This window comes from Toxoplasma gondii, chromosome VIII (assembly GCF_000006565.2).
Source record: "Toxoplasma gondii ME49 chromosome VIII, whole genome shotgun sequence".
Taxonomy (NCBI): domain Eukaryota; phylum Apicomplexa; class Conoidasida; order Eucoccidiorida; family Sarcocystidae; genus Toxoplasma; species Toxoplasma gondii.
The window spans coordinates 6,587,022-6,601,547 of record NC_031476.1 but is presented as its reverse complement, the minus strand read 5'-3'; the positions used below and the strand labels follow the sequence as shown (position 1 = coordinate 6,601,547).

The 14,526-nt window shown below is 52.4% G+C and overlaps 2 protein-coding genes across 2 annotated transcripts; one reads left to right on the top strand and one right to left on the bottom strand.

Moving 5' to 3' along the window:
* Nucleotides 1-382: 382 nt before the first annotated feature.
* Nucleotides 383-10,160, top strand: TGME49_268260 (hypothetical protein). The gene is made up of 12 exons (XM_018781499.1): nt 383-1,143; nt 1,497-1,657; nt 2,454-2,541; nt 3,031-3,260; nt 4,725-4,809; nt 5,520-5,599; nt 6,469-6,555; nt 7,086-7,224; nt 7,823-7,932; nt 8,276-8,459; nt 8,914-9,054; nt 9,476-10,160. Exons 1-12 carry the CDS (start codon nt 463-465, stop codon nt 9,893-9,895), a joined length of 2,406 nt encoding a protein of 801 aa, XP_018636535.1. The 5' UTR covers nt 383-462; the 3' UTR covers nt 9,896-10,160.
* A 1,808-nt stretch (nt 10,161-11,968) lies between these two features.
* On the bottom strand, nt 11,969-12,613 carry TGME49_268270 (hypothetical protein; the record flags this gene model as incomplete). The annotated part of the gene is made up of 1 exon (XM_002365493.1): nt 11,969-12,613. The coding sequence occupies one exon, from the start codon at nt 12,611-12,613 to the stop codon at nt 11,969-11,971; it is 645 nt and encodes a 214-aa protein (XP_002365534.1).
* Between the last annotated feature and the right edge of the window lie 1,913 nt (nt 12,614-14,526).

The window sequence follows — 14,526 nt, the reverse complement described above, 5'->3', positions numbered from 1 at the left end:
GTACGTACACCGGGCTTCTCCCGGGGAGGAACGACGCTCGCTGCTCATGTTCCTGGATGATTTCTACGGACGTTGAAGTTCTGCCTCTGCTTCTTTTTATCCTTTTCGTCGCTCCTTCGTCCTCGCGACTCTCGCGTTCCTCTCTTGGCAGTCGCTCTTCCGCGGACGCATGCCTCTCATCCAATTTCTTCTTTCTCTCTTTCCTCCTTCTCTGTTCATCCTCTTGTCCTCTTGTCCTCTTGCACTCCGACGACTTGGGGAAGGTCGCGTTCTGTTCAAGCTCCGACCTTAGCTCTTCTCCTCACTGCCTTTTCACACGGACCTCTCTCCCTCGCCTGATTCTCCCTCTTCGCTGTCTCTTTCTCTTTCTCTTTCTTCTTCTTCGTCTCCTTTCCTTCACCCTGTTTCCCTTTTTTTCGCACTCTTTGTCAACTTCTTCGTCTCTGTCTTCAGTGCTCCGCAATGCGGCTCCCAGCCGAAGACAGCCTCGCGCGGCCGCGCGGCCTCCGTCTGTCTCTCCCAGTCTCTCGCCGCTGTCGCGGTCGCGTCTCTGCTGCTTCGCGTGGACGTCTCTCTCCTCTCGCATCTGCGGTCTCCATTCCTTTCCCCCCCCTCACGCGCTTCTCTCGCTTTTCTTCTTCTCTGCCTTCCTTCTGTGTCCACCGACGTCTCTTCTCGCTTTCTTCCTCCTCTCTCTCTTTCTGCTCTTCTCCCAGCCCCACACGCCAAGAAGTCTCTTCTCCCCCTTCTGCCTCTCGTTCATCGTCCCCTCTCTCCTCACATCTCTCCTCACATCTCTCCTCTTCTTTCCTCTCTTCTCTCGGCTCTCGCCGAGCTCTGCAGACGCGTCCTCTCTCTGTTTGTCGCTCTCCGTCTCTCAACTCTTTCTCTTGCCTGTGTCACTTCGTTTCCTCTCTCACGCGGCCCTCGCTTTCGTCGCCTGCCCAGCGCGCTCCTCCCTCTGCTCTCTGCTCTGATCCCTGTCTGCATGTCGCCTCTTCCTCTCTGTCTTCTCCTCGCCGCTTCTCTTCGCTCCGGCTCTCGCAGAAGGACGCACGAGGTTCAGGGTACTTGCCGGCGCAGAGATTTCTTTCGCTCCTAAAGGCATCCCCAGAGGAGTATCGATCGCTTCTCCGAGAAGCTGTGAGTCCGCGTCTTCTGCTCGTCTCGTTCCCCAAGAGAAACAGTGTCTGCGTTTCTCCTGCACAAGACGAAATGCAACGTCGAAGTCTGCGCAGCAAGCGGTCGGCCTCGTCAGAAGGGAGCCGAGGCAAATAGCGGGGGCAGGCTACTGGACCTCTTCTTCCTGTTCTTAGGCATCGTCCCCCCGGGCAGCTTCGGCTTCGCGTCGTCGTCGATGTCTCTGTCTCTCTTCTTTAGCGTGTCTTCTCCGTCGTCGCGATTGCCTGTTTTTCCCTTTCGTTCTCTGTTTCTCGTTGGTCCGTCCCTGAGGGCCAGGAAGACTTGCCTTTGCCTCCGTGTGTCTCTGTCCTCAGACACAGGCGAAAATCGTAGATCCGGCGTTTCTGCGCGTCGCGTCCCAGCGCTTCTTCGCGCTCTCAGATCGATTCTATCCTCCAGAGATTCTCGACATTCTCTCTGACTTCGCGTCCTTCCCCTACTCCGACGAAGCACTCCTCGCAGCCGTCGCCGGCAGGTAGGAGCCCTCCGCGCATGCACTCGAGCTGTCTCCTGAGCAGACACGCTTCAAGGTCCCCGCCAACGGATCCCTCTCCCGCTTGGCTTCCTTCTCGGCTCTCAACTTCTCTGCAAAAGACTCGCACTGCAGAAGTCTGTCAGTTGCATCTGTTGTCCGGCCTCGAGCGATTCCTGGAAGACGACGAAGGAAAGAACAGTCGTCGCGTTGAGAGCGAAGGAGCGAAGAAAGCAACGCGGGGATCCCTGAACGCATGTTTCAAGACGAAAAGTCACAAGAGGCTTCTAAAACACTGTCCAAACGCTTCACATCAACTCGCAGAAAACCTTCTGAAGAAGTGAACAGGGTGAACCCCACTTTGAGACGCGAAGTCCTTCAAAAGAATCTACGGTCTCGTCGCGTTGTGGCTCCGTTGCAGCTTCTACTTCTTACAGTGCCCAACTGCTTTAAAATAAAAATGCTCCAGCCGGCCAAGTGCTCCGTCTTTGGGTCGGCCTCTCCTGCAAACGTCTGCAGTGGGGTCTTCGTTTTCGGCCGCGCGTTGAGACGAACCGTTTCCTTTTCCTCTGTTCTGCGTTTCTCTCTCTTCTTCACTTCCTGGTCTCCCTTCTTCCCCTTCTGCGCTTTGCTCTTCTCTCTCGCCTCCTCCGCCTCGCGGCCGCGGGGCCTCGGCGTCCCCGTCTCTCCCGCTGCACAGGCTTCACTGTTGCTGACTCGCTCTCCCCTCTCTTCCGTCGCCGTTCGCAACTCGACTCTCCTCTCTCTTCTGTGTGTCTTTTGTGGTGCGACCTCGCAGGCTCGAAGACCAGCTGGTCGAGCCTTCCCCGAAGCGCCTCGCAGCTCTTCTCTCGCTCTCCGCGCGCCTCGGCCTCTGTCACCCTTCGGTAAGGATAGCAGCCGGAGAAGTCGTCTCCCTGCGAGACAGGGTCGATTGAAGGAAGTTTCCAAACCCGCTTTGCATGTCGCACCTCGCTTTCTCTGCCGACGCTGCCCCTCCCTCGCCTTCAATCGTTTCCACCAGGTTCTGTGCCCGCCGGACCTTTCTGCCGCCTTGAGCATGTCGGCGGCTTCGGCGGACAGTCCAAGGTGGAACGCTTGCACTGCTTCCCCTTCGAGAGCCTACATGCAGACACAAGACTCACCGCCACCCTACTCCTCGGACAGACAAAGACGCAGTCGCGGCGCTTCTTGCGTCGGCGATTCGAGTCCTTTCGTCCATACCTCGTCTGCGTAGACAAACCTCACTCGTCGACACAGAGAGAGCTCCGCTGCCTCTGCGACGGACCGTTTGTGAAGCTGCCTGCATCCGTGTGTGTGGACGCGAAAACAAATGAAGTGCAGATAGGACTTTGGTTCGTTTGCCGTCTTGCCAGATTCGAGATCCGCTGACGAAGCATATCGAGGAGAAGATGTATGCGTTCGACGCCGCGCTTCTTGACTCTCTATGCCGAACTGTGGGCAGTCTGCTGTCTCCTCGCCTTCCCCTTCTGGATGGCCTCGCCACACAGGCGCAGCTTCTCGCCTCGGACCTTCGCGCCGGAGAACAGAGCCTTGAGACTGGAGACGAGGTCGCGCAAAGGAGATACATCGCCCTTCTCTTCAGGTGCGAAGAGGGGACCTCGAGTCCCGCTCCCAGTGCTTTTTTCGACAAGAAGATCCGTTCTCCGCGAAACCGTTCACCTGCGCGCGTTTAGTGACATATTGGTCTTTATACAAAGATGTATAATTACTTTTTTAGCCTAGATGACAAAACATCCAGCAGTCGCCTTGGTAACATTGCTGCGGCAGGCGGCTGTCTTTTAGAGCTCAAACTCAAGTCTCCTTTATTTTCTCGTGTACTGTCTTCCGACTCACCACGCCAGTCACGCGCATGCATGCATACCTATACATACATACACACATATACATACACATATATACCTATACATACATACACACATATATATATATATACATACATCTATATACATATATATACATATATATACATATATATACATATATATACATATATATATATATATACATATAAAGCTCTGTAGGTTTCGTAGGCAATAAGCTGTAGCACTCGCCTTTTCACGAACTGCTGCGGCTGGTTTTGTGTGTAAGTGAAGACTGACCTTCCATGGACATTCTGCACTCAGCGCATGCAGCGTCCGTCAGAGACCAACAGTGACTCTGGCGTCGCCAAAAAAGTCGATCTTCTGGACGTTCAAGAAACGTCCGTTTCCTGACGCGTTCTGAGCGGGCTACCGGATCTGAGGCTGTAGTCCAGCTCGCATATCTATTTTCGAACTGAGACTGCTAAACGGAACTTGTGTCGACGTCCAAAGCCTAGGACGAGGGAACGCCGCCGCGGCGCTTGTGTGTGGGATTGCGTCTTGTCGTTAGCCGTCGGTGCATGTCGTTTTATTGAGCCTCTGCGTCTCCTGCGTCCCTGCATGCATGTACACCCCTACGTGACCAGCTGTCTCTTCCCTTTCTTTTTAAGGCCTGTGTGTCGTGACGCTCGTTTCTGTCAAAGCGTCTTTCCTCGTTGTGGTGCCTTCCGTTCTTCTTTCCCTCACAACGGTCTTTTTTCTCTGGGTCCAGTCCTTGCCTGGCTAACGAGTCGCCTCGCGAAAGCCATTTGTGTTGTCGCCCCCACTGTGTGCATCTCGCGTACGTCTACGACGGGTGAGCACCTTCGCTTTTGAGTCCGCATTTTCAGTTCCCTTCTCCGACTCTCCTCTGTCGTTTTTCAATTTGTCTTTTCTCTCCCCCATGTCGCTCGTCTCCCCTCCCACTCACTTCGAGAGTCCTCCATCTCTCTTTTTTATATCTCTCTCTTGCTAGATGGACTTTTTTTCCGAGTCCTCGTTCTCCTCTTCGTCTCTTTCTAGATGTAGGTCTTCTCGCTCTGCATCTGCTTCTCCTTCTCTTTCTACATCTGCGTTTTTTCGTTTTCCTTCTTCTTTCCTGGGTTGCGTTTCTCTCCATCTCCTTTGGTTTCTGCGTGTGCACGTCACTTCCTTCTCAGCGCGTTCTTCTTTTCCTTTGTTGCTTCGCTGCTTTTTGCTCTGCGCAGGTGCCTGGAGGGTCTGAGTCGACAGCGTTACAGCCAATCGGCTTTGGTGGACGCCTGCGTCGCTTGCGCCGAACAGCATGGCCAGGTGCGCGACGAGGCGAAGCTTTTCGCAGTGTTCTTTAAGACCTACGTTCGCTCCTGTCTTGGTGCAGGATGAAAAAGGGAGGTAGAGACAGACGCACCTGACCAAGCGAGAGGGCGGATGATTTTCTTCAGAACTGCAGACGCGCGGCGATGCGAGCAGGCGTTCTGTAGCGGACTGAGGGAAGGCGTTGAACTGTCCATCCTCGGACGGTGCTGGCCGTTCGCTGTGAAAAGACGCATCTCTCAGATGCGTCTGCGTAGTGGGTTTCGAAGAGTCTCGCGCTCTCGTCTTATCGATACAGGACGTCGATTCTTATCATCGGGGGGAACCGGAGGGACGAAGAAGTCGCGGGAGATGCCTTCCGGCCCCTCTGTTTTCAAGGTCTCGTGTGTCAATGCTTCTGCGCCATTCGCTGTTCCGTCTCTTCTCTCGCGTCGCTCCTTCTGGTGCGGCTTCTCCACGATCTCCATCAGCTGGGCATCGAAATGGGGGGCGAACGCAGAGCAAGTTGGAGGGGAGTCCAGCGCGGAAGCGGTGCAGAGAGAGAGAGAGAGCACAGTTCGCTGCATCCTCACAAGGAGAAGGGACTGACGAAGAAGACGTTGGTGCTCTTTCAAAGAGAGGAAGATGGCGAAAAGGAAGAGCCGTGCGAGCCTTTCTTCGGCAAAGAGAGAGAACTGGAAACGCATTCTGTTTTCTTGTCCATTCAGGCCTTTCCTCTCCACGACACTCTGCGCGCAGTCGCCGCCGCACGGCGCCTGGACCTCGCTGGGATCGAAGAACCTCTCAGGTCAGTTGGCGTTGATACGGCGAGGCACTGAACCGTTGAAGAGGCGAGCTTCACTTGTGACAAGCCGAGCCTGACGGGGACAAAGTGAAAGATGAGAATGCGAGATTCAGAGAGATACAGAGAGCCAAAGTGTAGGCCGGGGATGCTCTGGGAGATGTCGCTTCTTGCCTTGTCAAGTCGGTGCGTGCGAGACCTCCTTCTTCTGTCGAGGTCAAGTCTGACGTCTCCCGCGCTCGCGCGCTGTCGATAGCGTCCAGTCTAGCAGACCCATCAACGCGCTGCAAAGACATTTGTCTATTCGTGAAGATAGATGAAGAGTCGAAGACAGACAGATACCGATTCGTATGGGTGTGTCTAGACCGACAGACAGTCGTATACAGAGAGATGCCTCTCCATACATGTACGCCCAGAAGTTGATACTCTTGTTCGTGTAGGGACAAATAAAGATGCACGTATCTATTCACACTTTTCCAGCTGGAGAGTAAAGGTCTATTCATATACACTTATACGTCTGCATATACGCATATATATACATACATATATGTATATATATGTATATATATGTATTTATATATATGTATATATATGTATATATATGTATATATATGTTTATATATGGATAGATATGGATACAACCTGTGGCCTGCGGTTTCGGTCGCCGTATCGTGGATCGATGAGCCTGGGGGCATTCAGGGGGCTCTGTTTGTGAAAACCAGTTGAAAGAGAACATGTCGGGTGAGGGGATAACGACGACGACCATCAATAGAGCCGATGCTGGTCGCGCGGGATCTGCGAATCCCCGACATTGCTGTGAACGTCGCAATCTGGCGAACTCGATGTCCTTCATGTGTCTCTCGTCTGCTCCCCAGGAGGTCCGACATGGCAGACAAAGTGAATCGTGCGACGGATCGCGGAGACCAGCTGCTCGCTCTCCTGCGTCACCTCGACCTACTGAGGTACTTGAAATCCTTTCCCCTGTGACGCTCCATGAGCTCGTAGCTTTTTTGCTCCTCGCCAGGCAGCACCCCACATACCCCTCTGTTACAGAATATACAAATATACACTGACACAACTATGCATATGCATGTATATATATATACATATATATATGAGCATGCGCAGCTTCTCCTGGAAGCGTCCTTCCTTGCAAATACACATGCTGTCATTCCCGTTACATATGTAAACATGCAGGTTTGTGTCGAAGTGTAAATGTGCCTAGGCTTACATATTTATCTAGGTCTACGTGTGCTGTTAGACTCACAATTGATGCAATTGTGCCTGTGGTGAATATGCATATCTTTACATACATGCATACATACATACGTTTCGTGAGATGGAGAATCGACACTTGTATATTGTATATACATATATATGTATATATATGTATTTATGTATGAATATATGCCGGTGTATGTTTGTTGGTTGTGAGGAAGAAGTCCAGGAAACGGACTGTGCACTGGTCTTGTTTGTTTTTGTTCTTTTTCAGACTGCGCGACAGTCAGCTGCTCCAGAAGGTTTCAGAAGCCGTGGAACTTCACAGCCAAAAGGCGGCCTTTCTCGCGACGCAGCTGCCAGAGGCCCTTCTCCATTTGACGCGCCTAGCGCCCGCTGACCTCCGGCTTCCTGTAAAACGATGAACAAAATCAGTAGAAAGACACAACCACTCTCATGACGTATACGCATACATGTATATATATATATATATACATATGTACATTTGTTTATTTAGAGGAGCAGATGGAAGATCAGAAAAGAGAAGACTGGGGGGGGAGTGGGGGGGTAAGCCAAGTGAAACACAAACAACAGGCTCCCCTTTATATATATGTATATATGTATATATATGCGTCTTTATATATGTGTATAAATGTACAAGGTCAAATGGCAAAACAGAGAGCCAAAGAGAGTCCGATGCCTTCCGCGTCCTTTGAAGGTCGGGGGGGATTGTTGTGTTGCCTGTTTTTTACTCTCTCGCGTAACTGCTGTCTGGCTGTCTATTTGATTTTTCGTTTCGTTTCCACTTTCCTCGTTTTCATCTTTTTGCCGACGATTGTTTCTGTCGCTTCCCCCTCGTGTGTGCCGTTGACCCTGTATCTCGAGAGAAAAACACTCCGTCTTCTTGTTTTCCATCTCTTGATTCGTGGCTGTGGCTTCAAGCTGCGGTGTTCGTCCTCTACCTCACCGCTGCGCTCTTCGTCCTTCTCCTCTGTCTCCGTCTCTGTGTAGGTCGCTCTCTTGTCTCAGCCGTCCTTGCTGGCGATGGCGCCGCGTCTCTCGGCTGCTCAGCTTCAGCAGCTTCTGAGCGCCTCGGCTTTGGTGCTCTTTCAGCATATCCAGTGAGGGAACCATCCTTATTTTCTTGTGTTGCGTTCACGCATTTCGGAGCTTTTTGCTGCGGGCAACTCTCTCCTCATTGCCTCTGTATACTCGAGAGAGAGCGCCTTTCTCCCGCTGGCTTGCGCATCCCTCGTGTGCGTCCTTCTCACACTTCTCCGTCTCGTGCGATTCGCTGACGCCAGTTGCCGAAGAGGCCATTTCCAGGGACGTAAACATCGACGCGTGGTTCTTCTCCACCTTCATGAGGAGTCTCAACAACAAGCGCCGCCGTCTCTCTGACGTCTCTTTCGGCTGAACCGTTTCAGCTTTTGTCTCTTCGTTTGTCTCTGATGCGCCTCTCAGACGCCGAGAGGGTGGCCAGGGGGGCGACCCTCTGATCGCCCGCGAGGCAGAAGCTCTGGCGAAGACTGTCGAGCGGTTCCTCGACTTGCTGAAGCCGCAGTTCCTCAGCTTGAATCTCCGCGACAGGCGCGCTCTGAAGGAGGCGGCGAGCCTCTTTCTCGTCGAAGCGAAGGGAGCAGCCAAGGTGAGACAGAGCAGGCCGCGGCGCCTCGAGTCCAAGAGGAAGAAGACCCCAGAGAAGCTTTGGGTCGACCGTGAACCGCAGGCGAAGTCCGGAAGGCCTGAGGGAGGTCAGAAGAGGGTGTTGGCGAACGCGAGAAGAGGGAGCGGAAACGAAGGGGGGGGGAAGCGCGGTCCGAAGATAAGCCGAGAGAGGTGTGAGAGGACAAAAGGGGGTCGCTACACCCGGACGGAGAACGTGAACGCGGTGTGGGTATATATGGACCCGACAATAAGCCGACAGGAGGGCTTCCCCACAACAAAAAAGGTCCCTGGGACTGGACACAGCGCGAGGTCCACCTTCCCTCGACTCATGGAAACCGAAGACAGGCGCGTGTCTGTACTTTAGACGTTCTGCGTTTGTGTAGAAAGGTGAGTCTTGGTGTTGTGTCTTGTCTGTTTTTTCTTCTCTCGCGCAGAGCAGCGCCGCCTCTCCACAGTTCGCGCTCGCTCCAAAGACAGTCGACTTTTGCTGCTTCCTCGAGGAGGCGGACGTCGCCCCCCCCCTGCCGCTGGCTCCTTCGGGAGGTGTGGACTTCCAATCTGTCGGCTTAGTTGAGGTGCGTTTTCTGCAGAACTGGAAGAAGTTTCAGATGGAGAAGAAGACAGAGTGAGGAAGGGAAGGCGACAGCAGCTGAACAACTTTTAGACTTGCCAGCTTCGCGTGGTTTTTTTCTTTTTCGTCTTCTTGCGTGTGAGGTGCACGTTTTTGTTTTCGACGAAGCCCTCTGACGAGAGCGTTTCTTGATGAATTTACAAGCGATTTTTCTCACGTTCGTTTCCTGTTCTGGCCACCCCTAAGTGTGCCCTCGTTGCTAGAGAAGGGTGTGTTCTCTCAGGAGTTATCCTTGGTGTTTTTCTCCTTTTGCTTTGCCTCTTGAGTTTCTGGCCTCACGGGAGCTGTCTCGTCTGTTCTTCAGCTTCCCTACGTCGATTGCGCTTGCATCCTTTCTTGTCGCGTTGTCTGGCGTTTCTTCGTAGGCATGCTCGCGCCTGGTCCTCTGTGCCGACGCGCGTTTCTCCGAAACGCGCAACTCGGCGCGGGGGGCCTCCGAGGGAGACACCAAGAAAGGAGACAGCGAAAAGACCTCTTTGCCACAAACGGCTGGGAGGGATATGGAGGCGGCTGCAAAGCAAAGAGCGCTCCTGTTTGTGTCCCCGAGAGACGCATTTGCAGATGCGAGACGCAGTCGTGGAGAAACAGTGAGCAAGAGCAGCAAAGCGAAAGAGCGAGAAGAGACAACCACTTGCAAGTTAGGTGGAGTGTCGACGGACTTGCCGGTCTCGATCACCCCGCAAGCAGCGTCGTCGCTGCTTCTCACGCAACTGGCACTCATCAGAAGAGGAATTCTGAGACACGAAATTCAGACTTGCATTCCACCGCCCACGACGGTCGACTGAAGCGCTTCCGCTTGAGCGCCCGTCTGGACCTGGAACGCGGGCATCACCCGAGAGCTCGACAGCGAAGAGGGAGGAAAAGAAAGAAAGAGAAACACACGCCAGATGAAGACAAGCCAAAGGAAGACAGACGGACGGACCGTGTCCGGGGTCAGCAGACTGCGGACGCGGAGACGAAGGGTGGTCGAACTCCATGGCACCATGTCTCTGTTTCTTGTTCCCGAACGCTTCCATACTTCTGTTGTAAAGACGGCTCCTCGCTGGCGCATGCAACTCTCTTGCTTGAGAGAGCAGCCTCTGTTTCAACAAAACACTCTTCTTTTAGCGGGTCGGAGAGATTTGTGCGGTCGCTGACTCTCGCTGTCAGTGCGAGGAATACCAGTGACTCCCTGCGTTCCGCGTAGAGGATAACCGATGTAGAATGAACTCAGGGTCGTGTCGAAGAAAACCAAATTCTTCTCGTCCCTTTCCCTCGCGTTTCTAGACGTGTACTGCTACGCCCGCGACAGTTGCAGAGTGGACTCGTTGTAGTTTTACTGTCCACCTGCAGGGGCCTGGGGCAAACCAGTTGCGCTTCGTTTGAGAATTGAAGTAGTTTTTCGATCTAAATCTCGATACGAATTCAACGAGTGATACAGAAAACCTAGGGGTTAGGCTACCTGATGAAATGCCGGAGGCAGTACATCCTAGTATGTGTACTGTTGGACCAGACAGTTTTCCTAGTTGACGACTTGTGTCACAGCCTAGAAAAGGCAGTCTTTCTTTTCTGGAGGTACGGGGAACGTTCGCACTAGACTGTGCAGACACCTTGTGACACAGTATGAAGTGGGGTGATGAGACAACCAGAGAGACAGAGTCATGGCATTTGTACACCTTGCTAGTAAATGTTGGGTTTTCAAGTACACGCTGCTTGGAACTCGACGCAGAACTTCTCGAGTTCCAGTCCCCAGGCAGTAGCAGGCGGGCTGCTGCTGGTTCCGCAGTCCACAGATGGATTTGGAAAGTTTCCTGAGAGTGGGTTCGTGCACTTTCATGGCGTTTGCTTCACTCCGATCAAGCGAGTTTAGCTGGAACACTAAGGAAGAAGTCTCTGTCACAAACGCTAGGGGTGTCTTTTGTAAATATTTTTTTACAGTATATACGTCAGGCTGTCGCCATCATTTGCTACAACGATACCTCTCTCAGAGCGCTACGTGCGGTAGTTCAGCATCCTCCCCTAGTACGGCTGCTCCACACCATTTCGATTCCGCGCTTTATATTTAAGGATTATTGTTGCAAATCGTGTTGTGTCTCTGCCTTTTGCGAAGTTCTGTTCGTCACGCGTAAGGCAAATGGACAATAGCGGATGGGCTTCCAAATGATCCTTGATACCACAACAAGGCCGAAAACTCGGGGGCAAGGACATACTTGTCCGTCTCACAATACTTCACACATGATGCGAAGGGAAACATCGATATATGGGTATATATATATATATGTAATCATGGAGAGGAGGCAAGAGCAACACAAAGTGCGTCACCGTCGACTCTCACGAGAAACGAAAAACCTCTGAAAACGCAGACATTTTCCGGCCTCAAGCGGTCTCTTTGTCGATCTGCCAAAGACGTTGTTTTGTTGAGTCAACCTTGCCGCAGTTCGCAACTTGCCTCCTTCCTTGTCGGTGCTCTTTGGGCGTACTGAAGTCTTTGTCAAGCGGAAGCACATGTGTGACTGCCAGCACCAACGAGTTGCACAAGCTGCAGACGCATTCAAGGATCTAAGGTGCAGACAGTGGGTACTGAGCTGCGGAGTTTTGAATATGCAAACCACGCTCTTGACTGGAGCTTCCAACATTGTGTGGAGTATTTTTATTCGAAGAGACGTGTACAGTCACAAACGAAAAAGTACTGTTTCCCGCACATGCTGGCATTGAGCGTTGTAAGCGACGAGAAAAAGCGAACACCTTGCGCACTCCTATCTCCACAGAAAGTTAAACATCAATATATGTAGAGATGCAGAGGGAAATACATACAGAGAAGTACATTGGTGTGTCTCGTCCTTCTGTGCTGGAGGTTCTTCGATGGCCACCAACGCAGTTTAAAAGACGGAAAAGAGAGGTAAGAAAACAGTGGCGAGTGCGATGCCGAACGTGGCTTGTGGTCCAGCTGCATGAAACACGAGTGTGAGAGCTGGCCCGGCTGTTTCAGATTCGGTTGTGGTGCCAGTTCTCGATCCGCGAGCTTGTTTGTTGTAGGCCACGAGACAGAAGTTGACGGCCTTTCGCGGGAGTTGCTCCATTGGCGGAGTGACGAATTTGTAGATTTTCTTCACCCCTGCCTCCGCCTCAGCGGGCTGGGGAGCTACCTGGCTCCAGAGTTGGGCAGTCGCCTCCGGGAAGAGCGAACCCATGGAAATAGTTTGGTCTGTCTGACAGTGGGAGTCATCGAACGGGAGCGCTGTCGTGTCCCAGGAGGCCGGGTTGAATTCGAGCCCGTTTGCTGTCTTATCGACCAGAGCGAAACTCTGTCCACCGAGCAGGGAAACTTCTTGCGTGCGGGGTTTGGTGATTCCCTCGGGCTCAACTATCAGGAAGTAGCTTGCCGGCGGAGAAGCCCCGTCTGGCCATACGCGGTTTGAGCAGGCAAGCAAGGCAGGAGAAAAGGCAGCCAGAAAGATGCACACAGACAAAAACCTTTGTCGGCCAACGCCGCAGCAAAGCGGACGGAGCAGCGGACGTGTCATCTTGGTGCACGTTGTAAGGCTGAGACATCCGTGAGTTACCTAAACAACGTGCAAGCGCGGGAAATCCGGAAACCCGCAAGCCAACGAGGGAGTTTGCAGAAGGTGAGAACGGTTTCGCTCTGTGAGGAGTTCATATGTTTGCTCGAGGCAACGACAGTGGCGGTGAGCCGAATGGTGCTCTATTACATCTGAAGGCGCTTGTGGTTCTCTGTTCGTCACGACGGATAGGAACAACAGTGACAACTGATCTACAGTTGGAGAAACAGTGGGAAGGCGCAGTGCCCACAAGTGCGTTTGCGCCTAATACACCTGTCCCTTTTTTGCGCGCGTGTGGAACTCAGAAAAGGTGACTATTTCGAATCTTGGTGAGCCCACTAAGATAATGTGCAGACATCCACAAGCCGCCGTTTGAGAGTCCCTCCTGTGCTGCGGTGTGGGCCCGTAGGGTCAGAGATGAGAAAAGTTTCTCGCAAGTGTTCACCTTTCGCGAATGTTTTGGCTGTTTCTTTGTTTCGTTTTGAACTCGCAGAGACTCAAGAAAAGCCAAGCCTTTGCACATGCGGCAAACACGATATCATCTCGTGTAGCGGCGCAAGAGTACCGACTCGGGCAAAAAAGTCACAGACCAGCCGCTACTGATAGAAGGCGAGAACTATGAGGCCAGTGCTGGAATGGTTGCAGCAAAGTGAAAAAATTGATTTTTTTATGAAAACGTTCGCAACGTTTGGTGAAGAATATAATGCACTCACCAAGTTGTAAAGCCTGGATGCAGAGGTGTGATTATTGCACACTCACAGTAAGTGGCAACGCTGCAGGCGTCTCGAAAAGGAGTGACTTCGCGGATAACAAGTCGCTCGATCAGTGATATATGGAAACTGCCAAGTCGCCTGTTTGCTCTAATTCAAAGAACCGCTTCAGTCGACGTGCTTACAGCCACCGGAGTCGCAACTGCCCCCGCGACTCCCACACAGAGAACAACTAAAGATCTATTCATCCCGGCATTCGTCCACTGTCAAGCGACCTAACTGCTGACGTTTTTGCACACTGAGTCACCCAAAGATGTCAAATGTAGTGTGAACGCGGGACGCCCTACGGTTTCGTTGTTGAATGAATACAGTGAAAACGCAGTACGAGCTTCGCGCGGCTTTGCTTCTGCGCCGTCGAATCAACGTACTGATGAGTTACTGGAGGACCGTGCTGCGGGAACGTATCCCCGAGTGGCATTTTTAAATCCGACCACGGACACACTTCCTACGAAGTACGAAGAAAACTGCAGGAGAAGGGGGGCGAGGGCAAGGAAATTGCGTGCAGATAAACTAGGGGAACGCAACAGCGAAAACTACTGAAAGAAGGAAGTGATGAGTTGTTGAAACTCTCTATTCTTTTCTGTGCCTAAAGCATATTAAAACGAAACACAACCGGCCGAGAGCATGTCTGCGGGTGCCATATTCGCCTTATGCAAGTTTCTGCCTGTTAAAGCCATCTTGCGTCCACGAGGAGAGTGCCGGAACTTAGCATCGATGGTGCCTCAAGTCCTGCTCTGGGCAGGAGACCAGCTGCGTGGCGTTGCCTTTCGCTGTCTGAGTCCACCTCTGCAGGATACTGTTAAACTGAAAGTCAACCGCTTTGTTCATGCAAGGGAGCTCCTGTGCTCTGGACCTCATGTATCTGCTGTGGGATGTATAGCTTTCGAGTTGATGACGAACGAAAGGTACCCATAAATATTCATATTGCAAGAAGTCTCGCATCGAGACGGAACCTCCAGCGTCCATGCACACAAATCAGGAGGGGGGACAGGCTTCACTGATTATCTCGGAAATACGTTCGTCTAAGACAAATGTGTAGCAGCTACCAGTGCTACGGCGCAACGCACGATGCTTGTCACAAACCTTGCGCCAAACGCACACCTGACA

Bases quoted from the DNA above. Each gene is read 5' to 3' on its own strand.
- TGME49_268260 (XM_018781499.1), top strand. From the start codon at position 463: ATGCGGCTCCCAGCCGAAGACAGCCTCGCGCGGCCGCGCGGCCTCCGT. The intron at 3,261-4,724 runs GTGCGAAGAGGG...TGCTCTGCGCAG, and splicing joins TACATCGCCCTTCTCTTCAG to GTGCCTGGAGGGTCTGAGTC. The intron at 9,055-9,475 runs GTGCGTTTTCTG...GTTTCTTCGTAG, and splicing joins AATCTGTCGGCTTAGTTGAG to GCATGCTCGCGCCTGGTCCT.